At 39.0% G+C, this 25,559-nt stretch overlaps 1 protein-coding gene across 1 annotated transcript in view; it reads left to right on the top strand.

Moving 5' to 3' along the window:
- Window positions 1-25,559, top strand: part of ADGRG4 (adhesion G protein-coupled receptor G4) — a 92,763-nt gene that overhangs the window by 49,358 nt on the left and 17,846 nt on the right. Inside the window, 7 exon segments of the mRNA XM_004441654.2 lie at window positions 2,738-2,954; window positions 4,179-4,341; window positions 13,514-13,648; window positions 18,414-18,533; window positions 19,642-19,687; window positions 21,424-21,527; window positions 23,923-24,044. Of these exon segments, the coding sequence (XP_004441711.2) occupies window positions 2,738-2,954; window positions 4,179-4,341; window positions 13,514-13,648; window positions 18,414-18,533; window positions 19,642-19,687; window positions 21,424-21,527; window positions 23,923-24,044 (907 nt within the window).

Below are 25,559 nucleotides of genomic sequence, written 5' to 3'. Positions count from 1 at the left end.
ATATTGGCTCACAGAAATTGCTCAATAAATAACAGATATTATTATTGTTTTGATTGTTGCAATTACTGGCAGATTAATTATAACTATTTCAACTCATGGGGATCTATTTATTCTACAACTAATAAAGGAGGATTCCTCTTATTGCTTTTGCTTGGGGACATAGAATTTTCACATGAGCCTAATTTGTCCTAAATTTTGCTTGAAAACCATATAGCTCTAGATGAAAAATCTATAATTACTTTCCACAATATAGTTAGTCTCCCATTGTCCTGTTGTTTACTTTCATTCTGCCACAGCACGGACTGCATAAGGTAATGTCACACCACTGAAGCCCAAAGAATAATGACCCCAGGTTGGCAGCTCTGGCTATCGCATTTACAACAAAGCCTGAACAATTTAATAAGAGCCGTAGAAAGATCTGTGAATGAGCGTGCTATATTTTTCTTCCATCCCTAGCCTTATTGTTTTCTCAGGTTCTTTAACTGACCAGAAGATAGATGTAACAGGGACAGAATATTAATTTAGAAGTAATTGCAGCCTTGTTCGAGTAATTACAACCTTGTTCAACCCCCCCCCCCCACTTCCTTCCATCTCAGGGAGAACTCTCTTTGCCAGCTCAGTTCCTACGTAAGCCATTGTTGGGCAGATTGGGGTAATGGTTAAGGGGGAGAATTGAGAGGATCTTAGTTAAGATTGCTTAATTTACATTGACAAGGGCAGAGTCATTTGCAGAGAGAGAGAGAGAGAATAAAGCAAGAAAATGAGAGGGAAAGGGGAGAAAAAGAAAATAGCCCGCACAGGCTGTGTTGGGGGTAAAGTTGTGGGGAGCTTGGGGTAGGAGAGAGAGATTTGGGGAGATGCTGTCGATTGTGGAGGACATTGAAAGAGAGAGAGAAACAGAGAGAGAGAGAAACAGAGAAAGAGAGAGAGAGAGAGAAAATGAAGTTTATGCTACATTATTTTGTTTTCCCAAGCAAAGTTGGTTATTTGTAATGTAACCTGGGTTAAGTATGTTATGAGTGTAATCTTTCTCTGGAATTTTTCTCAATAGATTGTATTTTTCAATTATTTTCCATTATTATTTTGGTTACTGAACTTGAATGTGAGTGCTTTAAGCTAGGGGGGCACCACAAGGGAGCTCAGCTTGATGTGGGTTATATTGAACTAGCATCTAATTTGTATATTATTTGTTTAACAAAGCTCTTAACTTTAAAAATGAGTGATAATTCAAACAAAAAACTATTTTAAAGATTTTATTTATTTATTTATTTTTCCCCAAAGCCCCAGTAGATAGTTGCATGTCATAGTTGCACATCCTTCCAGTTGCTGTATGTGGGACACGGCCCCAGCATGGCCAGAGAAGCGGTGCGTCAGTGCGCACCCGGGATCCGAACCCGGGCCACCAGCAGCAGAGCGCACGCACCTAACCGCTAAGCCATGGGGCCGGCCCTAAAAAACTATTTTAAAAAAGCATTTGTGGGGCCGGCCCCATGGCCTAGTGGTGGAGTTCGGCGTGCTCCGCTTTGGCGGCCCGGGTTCAGTTCCCGGGGGCAGACCTACACCACTCGTCGGCAGCCATGCTGTGAGGGTGACCCACATACAAAATAGAGGAAGGCTGGCACAGGTGTTAGCTCAAGGCCAATCTTCCTAAAAAAAAAAAGCATTTATGAGACAATTAAGGACATTTGGGCGCTGACTGGATATTTGATGATTTTGAGTGTTATTGCTAACTTTTAAAAGATATGATACTGGTATTGTGGTTATGACAAACAAACATCCTTTGTTTTAGAGATGCATGCTGAAGTATTTATGGATGAAATGATATGATGTCTGGGATTTGCTTTAAAATAATCTGGGGTTTGGGGAAGGTGGATGGGAGTCTAGATAAAACAAGATTAGCTCTTCATTGATGCTTGTTGAAGCTAGGTGATTCATGAGGTACACGGGGATTTATTACACTATTCTTTCTACTTTTGTGCATGTTTGAAAATTTCCATAATAAAAAGTGAAGAAAAAAGTGGGCGAGTTAATATCTGTTGTTCTTACTCTCTGGAAAAATCTATATTAAGTTGCTTTTTATTGTTATGTGGTCCATATTTGCTTTTGTTCTGTGGGTTGCTTGTTCTTGACAGAAAAACATAATCACCATCCTTGATTATGAAAACAGAGAGTGAGTGTTTGCTGATATTTGAGTACAGGTGGGATCTACTTAACTCAATCTAATACTCAAAAGTCTTAATTAGAATCTAATTACAAGATAATTGTTCAGTGACAAAAATGTTTCCCTGTTATGTTTTTTTTTTAAGATTTTATTTGTTTATTTATTTCCCTCCCAAAGCCCCAGTAGATAGTTGTATGTCATAGCTGCACATCCTTCTAGTTTCTGTATATGGGACACGGCCTCAGCATGGCCGGAGAAGCAGTGTGTCGGTGCATGCCCGGGATCCGAACTCGGGCCGCCAGCAGCGGAGCGCACACGCTTAACCGCTAAGCCACAGGGCCGGCCCTCCCTGTTATGTTTACAAAAGGATTTAATGAATAAAAATTTGACTTATGTGCGATTTACTGAGACTCCATCTATTGTAGAACTTGAGGTCCTGCGTTTTCTTTCTGTAAACTTTGCTACCTTGGTATGTATTTCCATTTCACTGCCTTTACTTTTTAAAGGGAAGGAAGCAGCCCAGTATGGCCCCAAACTAAGTAATGCAGATTTTACGTTTCAATTTTGTCTCCCCAGAGAATGCAGATGAAGTTGCAGAACACATTTTAAATTTGATAAATGAATCCCCCACTCTGGATGAAGAAGAAACAAAGATTATTGTTTCTAAAGTACTCGATATTTCACAATGTGATGAGATAAGTATGAACCTAACCCAGATTATGTTACAAATAATCAATGCCGCTTTGGGAAAGCAAAACAATTCAGCATCTGATCTGCATGACGTAAGCAATGAGTAAGTACTAATAGTTGGCAAAATAAGTTATTTCATAAAATTTAAAATATTTGTTATTAATTCCTTTGCATTCAGTACTCACCAATTTTAAAGGTCAGGTAGCTATGCATTGAAGGCTCACTCAGTACAATGCAATGGGGTCATCCTACTCAAATCCCGGTTGTGAAAGAATGCATTCAAATTCTAACTGAACCTTAATGATAGTGACTTTCCAGATAAATATTTACCCCAAACCAAACCTCCCATCTATTTCCCCCAGCCCTGGTGCTCCCCCGATATTCCCCATTTCTAGAAAATGCATCCACCCAGTGCTCAAGCAAAAAACTTGAGAATAATACTAGTTACCTCCTTCTATCTCACAGCCAATCAATAACCAAGTCTTATCTGAGGCACTGTACGTAATTTTTTTAACCTCTTAAAGATTCCTGGAATCCACCTATGTCTCTCTGTCTTCACCACCACCAACACCCTGGTCCTAGCCCCATTTCTCTCAGCTGACCTTCTACAATAACCTCCTAACAGGCCTCCTTGCCTCTGCTCTTGCCTCTCTATGTTCTATCTTCTATATAGCAGCCAGAATGATCTTTTTTTTTTTTTGCTGAGGAAGATTCACCATGAGCTAACATCTGTTGCCAATCTTCCTCTTTTTGTATGCGAGCCACCACCACAGCATGGCCACTGACAGACGAGTGGTGTAGTTCCACACCTGGGAACTGAACCCTGGCCACTCAGGGCCACTGAAGTGGAGCATGCTGAACTTAACCACTAGGCCACCGGGGCTGGCCCCAGAATGATCTTTTAATGCATATATCAGATCATGTCATTCTCTTGCTTTTAAAATCACTCAGTGAACGTAAAATAAAATCTACATTTCTTGGCCTACGAGGCCCTGCAAGATCTGGCTTTACATACAAAAATTTCATTTAACCTTTAAGACCATCTTTTGAGACGAGTGTTACTGTTACCTCTGATTTTGCAGGTGAGGAAACTGAAGCTCACTGAGGTTATTTTATTTGCCCACGCAGTTAGAATTTAGAGGAGCTAAGATTTAGAACTCAGCCTGTCTGACTCTAAAGCCAGTGGTCTTATCTAATAATTCCTAAACAATATAAAGATAGTGATTAAAACTCAAAGAAAAGTCTTACAGTGAGGAAATCTGGTAGGGAGAATGGGTTTTACATTAAAAAAGTAGGAATGCTCTTCTCTACCTGCGGTTTTTTGCAGAATTCTGAGGATAATCGAGCGCGCTGGTCACAAGATGGAGTTTTTTGGGACGACAGCCAATTTGACGGTGGACAGGCTGGCTTTGGCTGTCCTGCGGGTGGACCACACGTTTGAAGGTACAGCCTTCAGCATTCGCTCCTACGAAGAAGGCACAGACCCTGAGGTGAGTGCAGCTCAGGAAACTGAGAGACAACCAGCCAAGCACTGTTCCAAGTCTTCATTCATTTACTTTTTGAAAGGGATGGGGGTACTTTTTTAAAGGTTTTAATCTTCAGGGGACCTTATGAAAATATAAATATCCCAGGGAAGATTTATATATAACCCTTAGTAGGCTAACACCTTGGTTGGAGTGGTGTCCATGAGATATACAGTAATACCACCTTTGGCTTTGTGACCCCAAGTTATCTCAAACGTCAGTTTATTATTAGCTACCATTTTTGGAGCACTTATTATATGTTGAGCATTGTGCTACTGTCTCCTTTGTACCCATAAGGAAACAGAGAAGTTAAGTAATTTGCCCAAGGACACACAGCCTACTGGCTGAGCCAGGATTCAAACTTATGTCTGGCTGGCTCTAATGTCTGGGCCCTTTCCACACCACACTACCTCAGCCTTTGGCAGGCCGTAGACCACCAACCCCTGCTGAAAACAATTTAGGAGAGCAGCATTTATTTTTACAGTTAAAAAAATTATGAAATTTACATATGGAATCATGAACAAATTCTAAGTATAAATTCTCTGAATTTTGACAAATATGTACATCTGTGTAACTCAAACTCCTATAAGATATAGAATATTACTATCACCCCAAAAGTTCCCTCATGCCTCTTCCCAGTCAATCCCTGCAACTACTACCTCCATTGGCAACCACTGTTTTGATATTTTTCCACTATAGTTTTGCCTATTCTAGAACTTGCTATAAATAGAATCACATAACATGTACTGTCTTGTAGAAGGCTTCTTTCATGTAGCATAACGGTGTGTTTTTTTTTTTTTGAGATTCATTCTTTTGTTTCTGGGGTTTATTCCTTTTATTGCTGAATAATATTCCATAGTATGGATATACTACAGACTGTCTATTCTCCTGCTGATAGACGTTTGGATTGTTTCCAGTTTGGTGCTATTGTGAATAATCCTGCTATGAACATTCATGTAAAAGTCTTTACGTGGGCATATGTTTTCATATATCTTGAGTAAATACCTAGGAATGGAATTGCTGGCTCATAAGATGTATGCTTAAATTTGTAAGAACCTATCATACTGTTTTCTGAAGCGGTTAATGATGTGGAGTGATTTTTCATTTTTGTATTGGCCACTTGTATATTTTCTTCCGTGAAATGCCTGTTAAAAACTTTTTCCCATTTTAATTGGGTTGTTTGTCTTACTGTTATTGAGTTGTAAGTATGTTTTTGCATATTCTGGATACAGCATCAGATATATGTTTTGAAAATATTTTCTCTGTGGTTTGCCTATTCATTTTCTCAACGATGTCTTTTGACGAGCATAAGTTTTAATTTTGATGAGGTCTAATTTATCAGTTTTTTTCTTTTATAAATAATCGTTTATGACTTGTCTAAGAAATCTTTGCCTACTGGCAGGTCATGAAAATATTCTCCTATACTTTCCTTTAAAAGCTCTATGGTTTTAGCTTTTACGTTTAGGACTATAATCTTAATTAATTGAATGAAATTTTGTGCATGGTATGAGGTATAGTATGGTGTATGGTTTGGAATTCATTTTGTTCTATATAGATATCCAGTTATTCCAGCACCATGTATTGAAGACTTTTCTTTCCCCATTGGCTTGCTTTGTCATCTTTGACAAAAAATCAAATACTCATGCAAGTCTATTTCTGAGCATTCTATTCTGTTCTATTTATTTTTTGGAGATTCTTGTGCCATTACCACACTGTCTTGATTCCTGTAGTCTTTAGGTCAGGTTGTGTGAGTTCTTCAACTTTGTTCTTTTTCAAGATTGCTTTGGTTATTCTGGGCCTTTGGTGTGTCTATATGAATTTTTTAATCTGCTTATTATCAATTTGCACAGAAAACTTGTTGGGTGATGACTGAGATTGAGTTGAAGCTATTGATCAATTTGGGGAGATTTGATTTCTTTTTTTTTTTTCTTTTTTGTGAGGAAGACCAGCCCTGAGCTAACATCCATGCCAATCTTCCTCTTTTTGCTGAGGAAGACCAGCCCTGAGCTAACATCTATTGGCAGTCCTCCTCCTTTTTCTCCCCAAAGCCCCAGTAGATAGTAGTATGTCATAGTTGCACATCCTTCTAGTTGCTGTATGTGGGACACCGCCTCAGCATGGCCGGAAAAGTGGTGCGTTTGTGCGCGCCCTGGATCTGAACCCGGGCTGCCAGCAGCAAAGGGTGCGCACTTAACCGGCAAGCCACGGGGCCGGCCCCTGGAGATTTGATTTCTTAGCAATACTGAGTCTTTTATTTTTATTTAAATTTTTTTCTAGTTTTATTCAGATAAAATTGATATTCAGCACTGTATAAGTTTCAGGTATACAGCATAATGATTTGAATAACACATATTGTGAAATGATTACCGCAATAGGTTTAGTTAACTTCCATCATCTCACAAAAAAGAAAAATATATTTTTTCCCTTGTGATGAGAACTCTTAGGATCTACTCTGTTAACAACTTTCAAATATACCATACAGCAGTGTAATACTGAGTCTTCTAATCCAGGAACATTTATTTAGGTCTATTTAAATTATTTAAATTTCTCTCAGCACTGTTTTGTAGGTTTTTTTTCTTCTTTTTTTTTGTGAGGAAGACTGGCCCTGGGCTAACATCCATGCCCATCTTCCTCCACTTTATATGGGACGCCGCCACAGCATGGCCTGATAGGCAGTGCGTCGGTGCACACCTGGGGAACCGAATAGGTGAACCCCTGGCTGCCATGGCGGAGCGCACGCACTTAACCGCTTGTGCCACCGGGCCAGCCCCTGTAGTTTTTTTTTTTTAATAGAATGTTTTGTAGTTTTAAGTGGAGAGATATTGCATGTCCTTGTTAAATTTATTCCTAAGTATTTTGTGTTTTTTGATGCTGTTGCAGGTGGAATTGTTTTTAAATTTCATTTTCCAATTATTTGCCGCAAGAATATAAAAATAGAATTGATTTTCTATGTCTATTGTCTATCTATCCATCTAAATTTTGTATCCTATGAACTTGCTAAACTCACCTATAGAAGTAATAGTTGTTTTAGAGATTCCTTAGGCCTTTCTACGTAAGCCAACGTCATCTGACAGTAGAGACAGATTTAGGTCTTCCTTATTGATCTTTATTCCTTTTCTTGCCTTATTTTAATGTTAGTATTTCCAATAAAATGTCGAATAGAAGTGGTTACAGTGGACATCTTTGTCTTGTTTTTGATATTAGGAGAAAAGTATTCACTATTTTACCGTTACTGTGATGTTAGCGATGTTTTTGTTCTGTTTTGTTTTTTTAGGTGCCCTTTATTTGATTGAGGAAGTTACCTTCTGTCCCTAGTTTGCTGAAAAATTTTATTGTGAATGATTGTTGAATTTTGTCAAATGCTTTTTCTGTATCTCTTGAAATAATCATTTGGCTTTTCTCCTTTATTGCTCTGATATGGTGAATTACATTGATTTTAGAATGTTAAACCAATCTTGCATTCCTGGAAGAAAACCTACTGGTCATGATGTATTATCATTTTTACATATTGCTATTTTCAACTTGCTTATATTTTGTTAAGTATTTTTGTACTTATATTCATGAAGGATGTTAGCCTGAATTTTCTTTTTTCTCTAATTTCATTATCAAGCTTTAGATTAGGCTTTTGCCAGCTTTATAAAGGTGAGTTGGGAAATGGTCCTTCTTCTACTCTCAGAAAGTGTTTGTATAACATTGGTGTTATTCCTTCAGCCCCTAGAGGTTACTAGGAAACTCTCTGGGGCTGGAATTTCTTTGTGGGAAGTATTTTGATAACAAATTCAGTTTATTTAATGGATTTAGAGCCATTCAGATTTTCTGATTCATCTTGTGTGTTTTGGTTAGTTGTGTTTTTCTAAGAATTTATTTCACCTAAGTTGTCAAGCTTGTTGGCAACAGTTGTTCATAATATTTCCTTATTATTTCATAATGTCTGTAGGATTTATAGGAGCAGTCAGCAAACTTTTTCTGTAAAAGGCAGATAGTAAATATTTTGGCTTTGTAAGCCACAGGTAGTCTCTGCTGCAAGTTTTTTATTTTCTTTCTCTCTCTGCTTTCTCTCTTTCTTTCTCTCCTTCTCTCCTTCCTTCCTTCCCTCCTTCTTTCCTTCTCTCTTTCTCTCCTTCTCTTTCTCTCTTTCCCTCTTTCTTTCTTTCTTTTTGTCACGTGGTCTCTCTCTCTCTTTCTTTTCATACTCTTTAAAAAACGAAACGTAAAAGCCATTCTTAGCTCAAGGCATAGAAAAACAGGCCCTGGGTAGGATTTGGCATGCTGACCAATTTGTCAATTTTTGATCTATAATAATAATCCCTCTTTCATTCTTGGTATTGATCATTTCTTTTCTTGCTCTTTTTTTCTTTTTCTTTCCTTTTTTTGTGTGAGGAAGATCAGCCCTGAGCTAACATCCATGCCAATCCTCTTTTTGCTGAGGAAGACCAGCCCTGAGCTAACATTTATTGCCAGTCCTCCTCCTTTATTCCCTCAAAGTCCCAGTAGATAGTTGTATGTCATAGTTGCACATCCTTCTAGTTGCTGTATGTGGGATGCGGCCTCAGCATAGCCAGACAAGCGGTGCATCGTTGTGCGCCCGGGATCCGAACCCGGGCCACCAGTAGAGGAGTGCGTGCACTTAACCACTAAGCCATGGGGCCGGCCCCTCTTTTTTTCTTGATCAGTATAGCTACCAATTTTTCAATTTTGTTGATCCTTTCCAAGAACCAACTTTTGGCTTTGTTAACTTTCCTTATTGTTTTCTATTTTGTTGGTCTGCTCTTATCTTTATTATTTTCTTCCTTGTACTTACTTTGGGTTTACTTTGCTCTTCTTTATCTAGCTTCTTAAGGACGATCCATAGGCCACTTATTTTAGACCTTTCTTCTTCTCTAATATTCATAAAAAGCTATAAATATCTCTCTAAGCACTGCTTTAGCTGCAGTCCACATATTTTGATGTGTTGTATTTTCATGATTAGTCAGTTCAAAATATTTTCTACTTTCTTCTTTGATCCATGGATTATTCAGGAGTGTTTTCTTTAAGTACCAAATATTTGGGGGATATCTAAGATACATTATTATTATTATTGATTTCTTGTTTATTTCATTTGTTCACAGAATATACTCAGTGTAATTCCAATCCATTTAAATTTATTGAGACTTGTTTTATGGCCCAGTGTATGACTTATTTTGGTGTTTCATACATTTGAAAAACTTGGTATTTCATGTGCACTTGGAAAAAAATGTTCATTCTTCAGTTGTTGGATATGTTATACTATAAATATCAATTAGGCCTCAAGGTGGCTTATAATGTTTGTTTAGATCCTGGCTTAGAGAGGTGGTAAAATTTCTAATTTTGATCATGAAATTGTCTATTTCTCTCCTTAGCCCTGTTGAATTTTGCCTTGTTTATTTTGGGTTCTGTTATTAAGTGAATACACATTTATGTTGTTATGTCTTTCTAGTACTAACTCTAATCCTAACCTATTTATCATTATGAAATAGCCCTCTTTGTTTCTGGTAATACAGAAACAAGTAAAACAAGACAAACCTCTTTGTCTTGCAGTCTATTTTATCTGATTTTAATATAGTCATCCCAGTCTACTTACACTTACTCTTCTTATTTTATATAGATTTTTCATCCAATTGCTTTCTATCTATCTGTGTCTTCATATTTGAAGTGCACTTCTTGTAGGTAGCATATCGTTTGTGTTTCATATTTTTATCCATCTTGAAAATATCTGCCTTTTAATTGGAGTGTGAGGTCCTTTAAAATGTAATGTAATTTTTGACATGGTTGGAGTTAGGACTACCATTTTATTTCATTTTTCTATGTGCCCCTCGATCTTTGTTCCTCTTTTTCTCTTGCCTCTTGGTTTATTTTAATATTTATTACAATTGAATTTTAATTTTTTCTGACTCTTTAGTTATATCTATTTGCATTATTTTCTTTTTTTTTTTTTGCAGGGAAAGATTCACCCTGAGCTAACATCTGTTGCTAATCTTCCTCTTTTTTTCCTCCTCAAAGCCCCAGTACATAGTTGTATATCCTAGTTGTAAGTCCTTCTAGTTCTTCTATGTGAGCCACTGCCACAGTATGGCAACTGACAGATGGGTGGTATGGTTCCGAGACTGGGAAATGGACCCAGGCCACCAAAGCGGTGAGAACACCGAACTTTAACCACTAAGCCATCAGGGCTGGCTCCTTGCATTATTTTCTTAATGGTTACTCTAGAGATTACAATATACATCCTTATATTTTTGTTGTCTACTTAGAGTTAATATTGTACCACTTCATGTAAAATGTAGAAACTTCAACCATACATATCCATTTACACTGTCTTTTGTTATAGTTGTCATGTATATTATATCTAAGAAGATCAGAAAACCCACAGGATGACGTTATAATCATTACTTTTAAAAGTTCTATGAAATTGAGAGAAAAAATAGTTTTTAATATTTACCTAGATATCTATCATTTTCAATGCTCTTCATTCCTTCCTGAAGGTCAGGGTCCCATCTGGTAGCATTTACCTTCAACTCGAAGAACGTCACTTAGCATTTCTTGTAGTACAAGTTCTGATGGTGATGAATTTTCCTAGTTTTCATTTATCTGAAAATGTCTTTATTCTTGAAGGATATTTTTGTTTACGATAGAATTCTGGATTGGCAGCATTGTAAAGATGTTGTTTTATTCTCTTCTGGCCTTCATGTTTTCTCATGAGAAATCAGTAATCATTTGCATTTTTGTTTCCTTGTATGTGATGTGTAATGTGTCACTTTTCTCTGATTGCTTTCCATATTTCCTTTGTTTTGTTTTTGCAGTCTGACTATTATGTGCCTAGGCATGTCTTTCTCTGTATTTATCCTGTTTGAGGTTTGCTAAGCATCTTGAATCTGTAAATGTTTTGTCTCTCACTAAATTTGGGGAAATTTCCACCATTATTTCTTCAAATCTTGCTTCTTCACCATTCTCTCTCTCCTCTCCTTTCGGGACGCTAATTACACGTAAGATTTTTTTGATGCTGTCACATAGGTCGCTGAGACTGTTCATGATTTTAATAATTTTACTCTCAATTCTTCTGATAGCATAATTTCTTATCTTCGAGTTCCCTGACCTCTGTCATCTTCATGTTATTATCGAAACCATCCAGTGCAATTTTTAAAATTTTCATAATCTATTTTTAGTTCTAGAATTTCCATATTATTCTTTTTTTGCTCCTGTTTCTCTGTTATTTCTTCCTTTTGCATTAATTGCAAGCATATTTTCTTTTAAATACTCAAGCATAGTTATAGGTAGCTGCTTTAAAAATCTTTGTCTGCTAGTTCTAACATCTGGACCATCTCAAAGTTAATCTCCATTGATTATCTTTCAACTTGAAAATGGGGCACATTTGTTTTTTCTTCACATATTGAGTAATTTTGGATTATGTTCTAGATATTGTGAATGTTATGTTGTGGAGACTCTGGATTCTACTATATTCCTCTGAAGGCTATTGATTTTTGTTATACCAGACAACTTGTTTGGAATCAAACTGTAGATTCTACCTCTCGGATGGCAGCTCAAATCTCAGCTAAGTTCCTTTATCTTTAGTTGGAGTCTGTCCTGTACATATGTGGTTCAGAGGTCAGGCAGAGTTTATACTCAGAATTTTGGCTCCCTTTCTTTAGCTCTTGCCTCTCCAGGATTCTCCCCTGACCTTCCAGTAGCTGTGGTTGCCCTGACCTTTTTTTTCTGGTTCTTCATGCCAGAAGGACTGCAGGTTTTCTATCAGAATTTTGAGCGTCCTTCACAGCATTAGTCTCAGCTTGCCGTCAGGCTAAAAAATGTAAAAACAAGTAACTCATCTTGTGATGTTACCTTTTTCCAAGTGTCTACTCTTCTCCAGAATCTGTCTGCTTCTGTTAATTTTCCAGTGCCTTTGAGTCATGGTTATTTTGTATAGTTGTTATATACAAGAGGGTTGAGTCCATTAGGAGCTACTGAACCATACTGAAAGCAGATGTTAACTTCCCATTGCATTTTGGTTACATATGGGGTTTTCTATAATAGGCTTGGGTGGAGAAACAAGCCAACCAACCCCAATCACATTCTTGGTACCAAACTGCATACATGTTGAATCTAAATCATAACCTCTCCATGCTACTTGATTGCCCTAGCAGAGTTCATTTGCACCAGGAGAAGAGCCATATGGCTTTTGGGCTCACAAGTCATTTTTAGAAATACTATGAACTTTCATCTCCCCATGATACACCCAGCTAGATAATATTTCCTTGAGAGGCAGTGTGGATAATGAGAAAAATGTGGGCCAAAATCACATATATCTTTATTCAATTACATTCCAGCTGTGTGACCCTAGACAAGTCACTTAATCTCTCTGAGCCTCCGTTTCCTGATAGCATAATACAACACACCTTTCAGAGCTGATAGACGGATTAAATGAGAGAATGCATGTAAGAGTGCCCATTTACCCTGTTTTTCCTGAGAGAGTCCAAGTTTACAACTGTGGTCCTAGTATAATTATTGGTAAAGCCCCCTTACACTTTCAGAAATGTTCCAGTACTTATTAAATACTATTACCAATCAAATCAGCAAAATCTTCTAATAATAACCCTCCAGAATTCCTAAGGCCTAACGCCTCACTTACCTTTCCCACTTTTTAACAAAAGCATTGCTCAATAAACTATGGGGTGAGTGTCTAATGTCATTATATTGTTTTTTTTTGTTGTTGTTCTGTGTTTTCCCTCTCAGAACTATATGGGAGAAGGTGGCCTGCTTTTGAATACTGGCCTTTATTTCTGAGAATCATGGCAAATTATTTAGTTTGTCATTCCCTTTTCCACCTCTATAAATACTCAGGTGGAAGCATATCAAAGGGAGAGAAACTCAAGGATAGGTTTAGAAAGGAAAAGGTGGTGTGTGTGTGCATCTATGTTTATGTGCACCTGGGTCACGTCTTGGCCTGTGATTTGAGAGAGCGTGTGTGTGTGTGTGTAAAAGATGTAGCATAGCTTGTGGAGCTAGTTGCCACCCTTCAGCCCTCCATGTGGTACTCTGGAGCTGAGGCTGGGGCTGGGGTGGGAGGTGGGGAGGACTTTAAGCTGGTGGCTGATGACTCCAGTTTTCATTTTCTGGCTTTTCTTGGCAGGTTTACCTAGGCAAAGTCCCTCTGGGGAGGGTTTTGGCTTCCATATATTTGCCTAAATCACTGAAGGAGAAAATTTCTCTTAGCAACTTACAGACCATCTTGTTCAATTTCTTTGGCCAAACTTCACTCTTTAAGGTAAGTTCTTGCTTCTGGTAACTGTCGTGGACTGACATCTGGTGACTCATTGTAATTATGAGCTATTTTCATGACGTTCTGTTTATTTTAGAATATGCTCTCTGATTTATTCCACAAGTCTTCCAGCACAACCTCTGGCCCTCAACATGAATCAACGTCTACTTTAATGATGTTCCACAGTTTTTAATTTTCACAGCTTCTCAGCTTTGGAAGGGACCTTAAAGATTATCTGGTGACCAAACAGAGGCCTCAAGATGTTTTAAAGCCGGAAAAGAACAGCAAGTTCTGATGAAATGCCCTTTCAGCTTGTCAGCAGTTTCCTCCCAAATCTCCCCCGGCTCCTCAAAGCCAACATGCCCACTCTCTTGGGCCAATTTATTTGAAGCCTAATGGTGTCCAGCAGGACACTTGCCTGCATGCATTTGTTGCTTCTCCCCACCGCCTCCACAGAACCTTCTCTGAGGGCTCCAGTCCTCACCCATTATTAAAACAGAGAGGCAGTATGATGTGGTGGTTAAGAGCACGGACTCTGGGGCCAGACTGGCTGAATTTAAAGCTGCTGTGCCATAGTCTGCCTGTGTAACCTTGGGCAAGTTACTGAACCTCCGTGTGCCTTAGTTTCCTCCTAAGTAAAACAGGATAATAGTAGCACGTCACTGGGCTGTTGAAGGATTAAAGGAGTGAATACATCTAAAGTGCTTAGAATATTGCCTGGCACATAATAAGCACCACTAAGTGTTTGCATCCAGCCGTTGGGAAGACAGCAGAGTTTGCATGAAGTTGATGATGATCGCTATTAATGGTTCATATCGACACTTATCATCTCACTTACTTCTCACAGGAAACTGAGACAGTACAGGCACCCTGATCTTGGACTTCCAGCCTCCAGAACTGTGAGAAATAAATTTATGTTGTTTATAAGCTATCCAGTCTGTGGTATTTTGTTTTGGCAGCCTGAACAGAATAAGAGAAAGAGGTTGAGTAATTTTGCCCAAGGTCACACAGCCAGGAAGCGGCATAGCTAGGAATCAAAAGCAGGCTGTTTGACTCCAAAGTTCAAGTATTTAAGAGGTCAATACATTAACTTACCCAGGTGTGTTTGCATTTTCTAAGAGACTACGCAAAGGAATGAATTTCTTCTTCTTCTTTTTTTTTTTTTTTTTTGTGAGGAAGATCAGCCCTGAGCTAACATCCCTGCTAATCCTCCTCTTTTAGCTGAGGAAGACCGGCTCTGAGCTAAAATCTGTTGCCAATCCTCTTCCTTTTTTTCCCCCCCAAAGCCCCAGTAGATAGTTGTATGTCATAGTTGCACATTCTTCTAGTTGCTGTATGTGGGATGCGGTCTCAACATGGCTGGAGAAGCGGTGAGTCGGTGCGCGCCCGGGATCCGAACCTAGGCCGCCAGTAGTGGAGCGCATGCACTTAACCGCTAAGCCACGGGGCCAGCCCAGGAATGAATTTCTAATGGTCAAATATTCACAGAATTATTTTGGGGGAGGTCGTACTGGGCCAACTTAAATATACCACGTACCCATACCACACACCAACTCAAACGTACCGCATTATCCTCAGCTGTGTCTGTAGGACATTCTGTTCTCCTTGTATTCTCTAGCCTCTCTCCTTTCTATCTATCTAAATTCTATTTATTCCTGTGGGCTTAGCTCAAATCCCACTCAGGAAGCCTGCCTGGAGTTTGTGAGTCCCTGCTATCCTCCCCAACCTCTGCTTGTATTCTTGTCTTATACTTCTGCCTAGTTTCTAGACTTGTTTCCCCAAGTAGTTTGTGACATATGTCATGGCTCAGACATGTTTTATTTTCATGGCACCCAGCCCAGGGCTAGGTACCCAACATGTTTTCAGTAGACATAAATTTATTAGACCTTTTTTTTAACAGCAAAAAATTAGGTTGGACCCAGGACAAGCCAGCCAATAAACAAAATTATAATAAAAATTAAGAATGTGATTCATAACACTCTGACCCTTTTGGTAGGCTTGTAATTTCTCTGTATCATCTGAGATGTCATTATTTTGGTCTTAATTTCTCTCCTTTCTTCAAAGGACTGTGCTTGTCTCATAGAATAAAAGATAAACTTGTTTTGCATAGATTTCGCACCTAATAAGTAATTTTTATTCACTAACACCTTCCACTGAAAGAGGTTAAAGATCTTTCCGAAAATTAGCCTACAGACGTCATAGTGCCAGATGAGGAAGGATTAGAATGAGCCTGCTATCAAATTCTGAGCTGCAAGGGCCCTTATAACACATAGTGTCCCATATCCTCATTTTACCAAGGAGGAAATCGAGACCGAGAAAGGGGAAGGGGCCTGCTGGAGGTGACACAGTTTATTCATTTATTCATGCAGTTACTTATTTATTTATTGAATTCCTAATATGTGTCTTGCATGGTGCTGGATGCTGGGGATACATAGGTGAGCAAGAGAAATGTGGTGCCTGCCCTCATGGACTTACAGTCTAATGGGGGAGAACAGAGATATAAAGGGTCTAACATTGAAGGGGGTGACCCAAGGCTGGTACCTGTGCCATTGGGTGTTGGGGAATGAGTACTCGCAAGAGATGCCACCTTTTAACTACCTTTCCCCCCGAGTCCTGAGTCTCACAGCCTTGCTTTCATACTGTTTCCTCTAACATCTTTTGATCAAAATTTTAACTGTCATTACAACATATTACTTTAAAAATCATTGATAAGACACCACTCTTGGAAAACAGGTACCTCCTGTCCCACTCCTCCACTAGTGCAGTTCTCAGGGAGAAGGACAAAGAACTAGGCAAGTACATTATGGCACAGGGACTCTGGGAGCAGAGACAGGAAAAGCCTAGTGTAAGACAGGTGTCAGCTGAGACCTGATGTTGAGCAGGAGCTAGAAAATGAAAGAGGGTGAAGAGAAGGAGGGAGGAGTGTTTCAGGAGAGAGAACAGCTTCTGTAGAGGTTCAGAAGTGAAATAGGTAAAACTTGGGCCTAGAGCACAAAGGGGGGAAGAGTGAGAAATGATTTAGCTCCTTTCCCTGCATGGCCGCCGTTTTGTAGGTAAGGGAAATAAAGCCAGAGAGCAGGTTAATTAAGTCCTGGGTCACTGTGTGCTTCTCCTCCTTTGGCCTTTCCACTACAGAAAACTACATCTCTTAGGCTAAGTTGGGAGGGTTGTTGGATATCATCTGGTTCACCTTCCATTGTGTTACCAATATCCCGGAAAGGGGAAGGGAATTTCAAGGAACAAGAAGGCTTGGGCTAACACTTGGTCTTTTGACTGTCAGCCAGAGCCCTTTCTACCATATCTTGCTGCAAACCTACCTCTATATCAGTCTACCCCAGGGAATTCCTCTGGGAAGGGAGCACTGAACCATCAGGCTGGCTTTGAATGAACAGAGCTGGTCAGGAAGAGGAAGTGAGTAGCTTCCTAGTGGAGCCCCAGGCTGCATTCACAATTACCCAGTTCTCAGTGGCTGCAGGGCAAAGAAATATGAGGACTTGGCATCTTCTAAAAGTGGCCTGGGAGGCTCCGCAAGGGACGTCATCTGGGCTCATCTCCTCTAGGCTTTCTTGGCAAGTCCTCAGAGGTTTTGCTTCCTCTCCCTCCTGTCTTGCATCTGCCCCACCCCTCATCTCTTCACAAGTGCCCCAGAAGAGGCAGTCTCCCAGCTGCCTTGCCTCCTGGAGCCTTGGCATGTGGCACTTTGGCCCTGTTAATTAGCAAGCTCCACATCTCAATGGCTACATTCTACTTTGTTTCCTTTAAAACAACATTTATTAAGCATCCCTATCATTCGCTAGCTGTGTGATCTTTGTCTAAGTTTTTGAGCCTCTCCAAGCTTCAGTTTATGTGAAAAATGCCTATATTGTTTCACTGAGGACCGAAGACACTGTGTGTGGAAAGCACTTAACAAAGTAACTGGCTCATCGTGAGTACAAGATAAAATACCTGCTATGTGCTAGGCCATGTGGGGGACATCAGGACACACAAGGTCTAGGCTCTGGCCTCAGAGTTCCTGGTCCCTTAGCGAGGAGATGACTGTCTTCAGAGACTTGTTCCAAGCTGGATGCTGATCAACCTGCTTCCATCTCCAGTAAGGATGGAACAGGAAATGGTTTATAACTAACCCGTGATGGATTTATGTTCCTTATAAGGAGGGGCTCCCAAAAAGTAAGTGAGGATGCTTGAGGGTTAGAACTGGGATTAATGGGCCGGCCCTGTGGCTTAGCGGTTAAGTGCGCGCCCTCCGATGCTGGCGGCCCGGGTTCGGATCCCGGGCGTGCACTGCTTCTCCGGCCATGCTGAGGCCGCGTCCCACATACAGCAACTAGAAGGATGTGCAGCTATGACATAAAACGATCTACTGAGGCTTTGGGGGGGGGAAATAAATAAATAAAATCTTAAAAAAAAAAAAAAAAAAGAACTGGGATTAGTTGTGAAATGTCAGGGTCCGGAGAGTTATCAAAGTAGGGAATAGTTTCACTTTGTCGCTAGTGCAGTACTGAGTAGCAGGTGCAAAACCAATGCTTGTTGGGTAGATATTTGGATGCATGGATGGATTAATGAATTGTTCTAGCTTGGCATAATCAAGACCTTATGCGAAGACAGGAGATGAGCTAAATGACCTGTAAAAATTCCTTCTAAGCTTGTGATTTTATTTTCCATGTTTCTGTACCTAATGTGTAATGCTTCAAAATTCTAGATTTATTATTAACATGCAAGAAATTAGAAATATAGAACTTAAACTCCTCTTCCTTATATGTTTCATCTACAGATCAAAAATGTCACTAAAGCATTAACCACATATGTTGTGAGTGCCAGCACTTCCGATACATCCATTCAAAACTTAGCTGACCCAGTGGTTATTACTCTGCAGCATATTGAAGGGAACCAGGTAACATATCCATTTTCATCTCAGAATAAAAAGGCATCAGAACTCCTCCATGATTTTCCTGTTAAAAATAATTGCCTAGTTAACAGATGTGATTCTAAGACTTAATGAAGATTGTCCCATTCCAGGTAGCAGAGATGTGTTATAACTGGGGCCTTCTAGAAATAACGCCTTAGCCTAAAGGGATAACTGATGGTAGGCTTCTAGCACTGTGACAGATTGGCTGAAGAGTGACTGGGGGCAGGTGGATCTTTTGGTTGTTCCATAACACTGAATGATATTTAATTCCATTTATTTTTGAGTGAGGTAAACAACATAATTCAAAATAATTGAACATTTTTATGCTTTGAATTTCCATGAAGAGCATTAAAATATGTATTATTTATCACCAAAGGATTAAAACCATAGTCATATGGCATAACATAAGGTGTATATTACTAACTGATCAGATTTAGCTGTAGTATAAGAATGAATGACTATTCCTTTCTTTGATGTTAGTGTATGTCCAGTGTGAAATCTTAATAGCTTCCTTCGTTCCCAATCTAAAAGACCATAAGGAACAGCATCTTTTCCACAGGTCTTAATTCTAGAATGGAAGAAGGAAGAATGGGAAAGGGAATTAAAAAAAAAAAAACAGATACCAAATGAAACATGGTAGATGGGTAAAATCTCTCAATTCCTGCTGGGGCCACAGCCCTCCAAGCACCTCCCAGTAACCAATTTCTCACCCCCTCCAGTTCCCTGAAGATTGCAGGAGCTGGTGAGGCCTCAGGAATGCTCACTAGGCTTAATGAGGAGACAGTTCAACCTTGTATCCATAAGGCTTGATCTCAGCTGTGAGCCTCAAATTCCAAAGTTCCACAAGGAACACCTACCACACATTTTAAAGGACACATATCAGACCACCATGCAGTAACATGTTATTTTCTCACTTGTAAATCCCAAGTTACTTGGGGTTAGTCTTAAAACCAACTCACAAATCGTCTGTGTGTATGTGTGTGTGTGTCTACTGTTTGAAAAACATTGAGGAAAAAACACTTGTGTGTAGTTGTCATTGTGTGGTAACTATCATAAGGAAAGGTGTTTTACCTCTGATTTTTCTTTTTTCTAGAATTATGATCAAGTTCTCTGTGCCTTTTGGGACTTTGGGAGTAACAGTAAGTTTTTTCTTAGCAAGCTTTGTCTTGGCTCTCAACAAGACTTTGCCCCTGACCATTTTCCTGTTTGGCAGTTGGATGAGAGGGGTTGTACTGAAGCTACTATCTTATCAGAGCCTACAGAGAACTCTGATTGACCAAGATACAAATATGAAACTTATGTCTAATTAGGGCATGAGAGTTTGAAAAAAACTCTCTTTTTGGTAAGAGACTTATTTGGGAGATCAGAAAAATCACACAACTCAGGGGTAAGCAAAGCTGGAAGAAAGAAAGTTGGAAGACCTAGTGCAGAGTAGCTTTGGGCTGTTTGAAGAAAGTTGAGGAGTGAACATCTGGCTCTTTATCTGTGCTTTCCCATGGAGATTTACAACGTCTATTATCTCCTTCCCTTTTTTCCCTCATTTCTTCTAGACTGACTGTGTGATCTTGGATAGTCCATTTACTCTCTTGGGTCACTAATCTTTTTATCTTTTCGTTGAGGGGATAAGACTTCCTGGTTGGTCTCTAAGGGCCCTTCCTGCTTGGCTGGGTAGGAGTCTTTGGGGACAAGAGGAGAAGGGATTGGGGTAGGGATTACTGAATGGATTCCTCTTAGGCTTGCCATATCCACTGGAATCTCCAGGGATATCACCAAATCTCAGAGAATTGTCACACAGAGTCAATTCTCCCTGGCATGCCAGGAGTGGCTATATGACCAGTCCTTCTACCTGTGGAAGCTCTGCCTGGGAACTTTTCCCTTTTCAGTATCCTTGGAATTCTTGGAGAAAGGGAAATTCCCTTCCCATTCGACTCCCTGGGATGTGGGAATACTATTCCTTTCCTACAACAGAGATAGCACTGTCCTTTCCTGGTCCCCTCCAAGTCTCCCAGGATAAAATGATGAGCTTTGTCCCTCACAGCCTCAATAAGTTGATCTGTGTGTTCATTGATGCCAGTTGCTGGGCTCCTGCCAGGTCACCTTTGCCCCCACCCCTCTGTCCATGAATCCAGAACCACTGGAATCTATAGAGTTATCCTAAATGGACAAATTTCAACCACATGCTATACTTAGCTGCATGCCCTAGTATAAGCCCTCTGGTCTAGTGCTCCCCTGGAGGTTCTACTCTAAATCTGACCTAGTATCCAAGATCTACAGGTTACACAAGTATGAGAATTGATTCTAGAACCCTGAATATGCTCAGGAGTGAGAAACTAGGTCGATGTCCAGTAGACCAGAGGCTTTAATTGGCCTTAAGGAGCTCCAGAACATGATCTCGCTTGAGTGCAAAGCATTTGAGACCATTTGAATTCTGGGTTGAATTGGTTGTTTCAGATGTTTATTCCAGTCCCACTGAGTGGGCTCAAGTGTCAGCCTATATTCCATAGCTCATGTCCTTCAAAAAGTTCTAGATCTAGCTATTTCCTGTTTGTGCTACTTTAAAAAACAGTCCTTACTCTGTCACTACAGTGTGGTGGCAGGGCTGTTGTTCATGACAAGAGTCTGTCCTAATCTGTAGAAGTATGGTACAAGAACGGGAAAAGTAAGAGCCAAAGAAGCTATGCCATTTACAAAGTTCCTAAAAAGTCAATTTAGCCTATTAGACTTCATTTAATGTCAGTGTTCAATTATACCTCTATCTTGCTGTCTTAACAAATAATACTAATTACAACACACTTTCAGAAGGTGCATATAATAAAAAGTTAAACATTTCTGAGAAAAACAAAATGGCTTTGAAATTCCCTTATGTCTCCTGCAGATGGGCGAGGTGGATGGAATTCATCAGGCTGTAAAGTCAAGGAAACAAACGTAAATTACACAATCTGTCAGTGTGACCACCTCACCCATTTCGGAGTCTTAATGGTAAGTTGTCTCTCAATCACTCCTTAATAGAATTTTGACAACTTTTATTAAATTACAGACCAAGAATATATGTGTGAACTAAGTTATGGAAAAGTGGCATGCAAATGGAAAAAAGCCCCTCCTTTGTTCGTCCAAAGTAGAGCAGATTGAAACAAATATTTATTTTTCTCCTTATAAAATTAATGCCTGCTGTTCAAAATTCAAACATTACAGAAAAGGTCCCTCTATTCCCCCTCCCAAGAAATTAACACCTTCATGTATATTCTTTCAGATTCTTTTCCTATGTGTGTATTAACGTATGTTTTTGTTTTATAAAAATGGGACCAAGTTATTTACACTGTTTTTACCACTTGTTTTTCACCTGGCAATATATATTGGGCACCTTTCAGGCAAATATATAACCATCTACTTAAATGTTTTAAATATCTTTATAGTATTCCATTGTGTGGATTTAACACAATGAATTCAACCAATCCACTATAAGTAGGCATGTTAGTTGTTACTGTTTTTCTCCATTATGAACAATGCTGTAATACACATTTTTATCCATTTATCTTCTAACACTGGTGTAAGTATTTCTGTAGGATACATTGACGGAAGTAGAATTGCTGGGTTAAAGGGTATGATCATTAAAATTTTTAATTTTAATAGTTATTGTTGGGCCGGCCCCGTGGCTTAGCGGTTAAGTGCGCGCGCTCCGCTACTGGCGGCCTGGGTTCGGATCCCGGGCGCGCACTGTCGCACTGCTGCTCCGGCCATGCTGAGGCCACGTCCCACATACAGCAACTAGAAGGATGTGCAACTATGACATACAACTCTCTACTGGGGCTTTGGGGGGGAAAAAAAAGGAGGAGGATTGGCAGTGGATGTTAGGTCAGAGCAGGTCTTCCTCAGCAAAAAGGGGAGGATTAGCATGGATGTTAGCTCAGGGCTGGTCTTCCTCACACACACACACACAAAAAGTTATTGTCAAATTGCAGTGTAGGAAAGAAGTATTTTTTTTTAATATTTGCAGTACTTAACCAAACAAGAGTTATCTGCTCAATTCGCATATCCAGGCTTAGAGCCTCAGAGTCATTGTTAACTGTTCCATCTTCTTTCTTCCCTATGGTCCTCCCTAACATCAGGACTTGCTGAATTTTCCTTCAAAATGGCTCTGAAATGTGTTCCTTCTTCTCCACCCACCCCTGAGTACTTCCTTAGTTCTCTTATTATTTTATTATATATATTATATACTGTTATCTGAATGTGTTGTGTATGAGTTGTTTCTCCTACCAGTGGTAAGCTCCTTGAAGGCTGGGAGTCTGTTCTATATTTCTTTTCTTTCTTTCTTTCTTTTTTTTTTTACCAAATCTATTCAACAAATAAGAGGTGCTCCACTGATACTTATTGAATTGTAATAATTTTACTTAGCTCTCTCCAAATTGGTTAGAACATTACAGTAGGAGTCAAAAGACCAGGGCTCACATTCCAGCTCTGTCAGTAACTACCTACGTGATCTTGGCCAGTTTGTTTCACTTGTTTAGACCTTAGAGTTGTCTTCTGAAATGTGAAAGATTGGAGTAGACCAAGATTTCTTAACCTTGACACTACTGATATTCTGGGACAAATAATTATTTGTTTTGCGGGGCTGTCCTGTGCATTGTAGGATGTTTAACAGCATCCCTGGCCTCTACCCACTAGATTCCAGTAGCACCCTCCCCAGCTTTGACAACCAAAAATGTCTCCAGATATTGTCAAATATCCATGGGGGAGAGGTAAAATTGCTCCCAGTTGAGAACTACCAGAGTAGACCAGTGCTTCTTAATCTTTTATGCGTCTTGAATCTCTATAATCATCTGATGAAAGCTATGGACCTTCTTCCCAGAACAATGCACACATATATTCAAATAATTTTGTATGCCATTTCAGGTCTTTTATGGTCCTCAGGCTAAGAAACTACTGGATTATGCTATCTCTCAGGTCCATTTTGTCTTTTAATTTTATGAAAGTTATGTAAGGTCCAAGGAAAAGGAACATTTTTTTTTTTTGATGTTCTGTGTAGTGTTTTGGGACACTCAGTTCAGATAATGATTCACTCTGCATCTCAAATTCACATCTATTAGTTTGGTTATATTTTAAGTGTGGAACATGTTAATGACAATAAAACCAAGGACTAAATGTTCTTCCAGTGCTGTTGATGGCTCTCCACGCCCTGTACACAGTAAGTTGCACTAGGCATACTCAAAAAACAATATACAGTCTTACCATATGTCTTTCCACATATTCTTGTTTTATAAGAGCTATAGCAGAGATGGTACACATCCTGGGAACCTCCTGTTAATGAGCACTGGAAGCATTTTACCATAAACTTGCTCTGGTGAATGTATAAAATACAACACATTGCATTCCCTAGGATTTATCCAGGTCTGCAGTGGATGCAGTGAATGAACGGATATTAGTGCTTATAACATACACTGGATGTGGAATCTCCTCCATTTTCCTGGGAGTTGTGATGGTGACATACATAGCTTTTCAGTAAGTTGATAGAGTCTTGCTCTGAGTAAGTTTAATTTGGTTTGATGGATGCTGTTGTCATTATAACCTTGTTAATTTCATGAAAATTTCCTATTCATCACAATAGGAAGAATTCAGATCCATTAGATTATGAATCGAACAGGTTAAAAAAAAAACAACCAAGGATCCTCTTAAAAAAATCATAATTGGATTTTTAAAAAATCAAAAGGGTTGGGATAGGAAAAGATTTCTCTAACAAGATATAAAAATACTAACCATAAAAGAAAAAGTTGATAAATTGGACTTCTTTAAAATTAAGAACTTCTTTCATCAAATGACATTAAGATAGTGAAAAGGCAAACCACAGGTTGGAAGAAGGTATTCACAATGTGTATATCTGACAAAAGACTTGTATGCAAAATATATAAAAAACTCTTACAAATCAAAAAGCAAAAGACAGACAATACAATTAAAAATGAGTAAAAGACTTGAACTGGTGCCTCACAAAAGAGGATATCCATGCCTAGCCCTAACTCTTACCCAGATGGCTAATAAACACATCACAAAGTTCTCAACATCATTACTTATCAGATAAATGCTAATTAAAACCACAATTATACTTCTGTGCACCTACCAGAATGACTAAAATTAAAAATACTGACAATAGCAAGTGTCAACAAGGATGTGGAACAACTGGAACTCTTATACATTGCTGGCGGGAATGCAAAATGGCACAGATACTTTGGAAAATTCTTCGACAATACCCACTAAATTTAAATATATATCTAACTGTTGACCCAAAAAATTCACTATAAGAGAGAAATTAGTGCATATATCCATTGAAAGATATATACAAGAATATTCACAGCAGCTTCATTCATAGTGGCCCAAAATTGGAAACAACTCCAATTACCTTAACAGTTGACTGGATGAATAAATTGCGGTATATTCATAAAATGATATCCTTCACAGTAGTAAAAAAGAATGAACTACTTCTATACAATGCAACATAATATCTAAATCTCATAGACATAGAGTTGAGCAAAGGAAGCTAGAAAAAGAAGAGAACATACTGTATGCTTCCATTTATATGAAGTTCCAAGTCCAGGCAAAACTAAATCTATGGGGATAGAAGTTAGAATATTGGTTACTCTAGTGGGGGGTACTGAATGGGAGAAGGAATGAAGGGGCCTTCTGTGATGTTGAAAATATTGTACCTCTTGATCCCAGTGGAGGTTCTTTAGGCATATTTGTATGTAAAGATTTATTGAGTTGCATTCTTAAGATTTGTGTACTTTACTATTTACCTCAATTAAAAAAAAAAACCTAAACACACACACAACATGAAAATTTCAAAATTTAAATCAAGAACTATTTAATAGAAAAGGAAATACATATTTTTTTGATTTGGAAAATACTGGGTCAGTTTCCGCAAAGAACAATTGTGATCACTTAGTGAAACTTAAGGTCGTAGCTCCATGATGCCAAATGTCTGGATCTTTGGAAATACTCAAGTAACTACTTGAAATGGTTTTC

This window comes from Ceratotherium simum, chromosome X (genome assembly GCF_057802395.1).
Source record: "Ceratotherium simum simum isolate JZ-2026a chromosome X, ASM5780239v1, whole genome shotgun sequence".
In the NCBI taxonomy this organism is placed as follows: Eukaryota; Metazoa; Chordata; class Mammalia; order Perissodactyla; family Rhinocerotidae; genus Ceratotherium; species Ceratotherium simum.
This window is presented reverse-complemented; position numbering and strand designations above follow the sequence as displayed.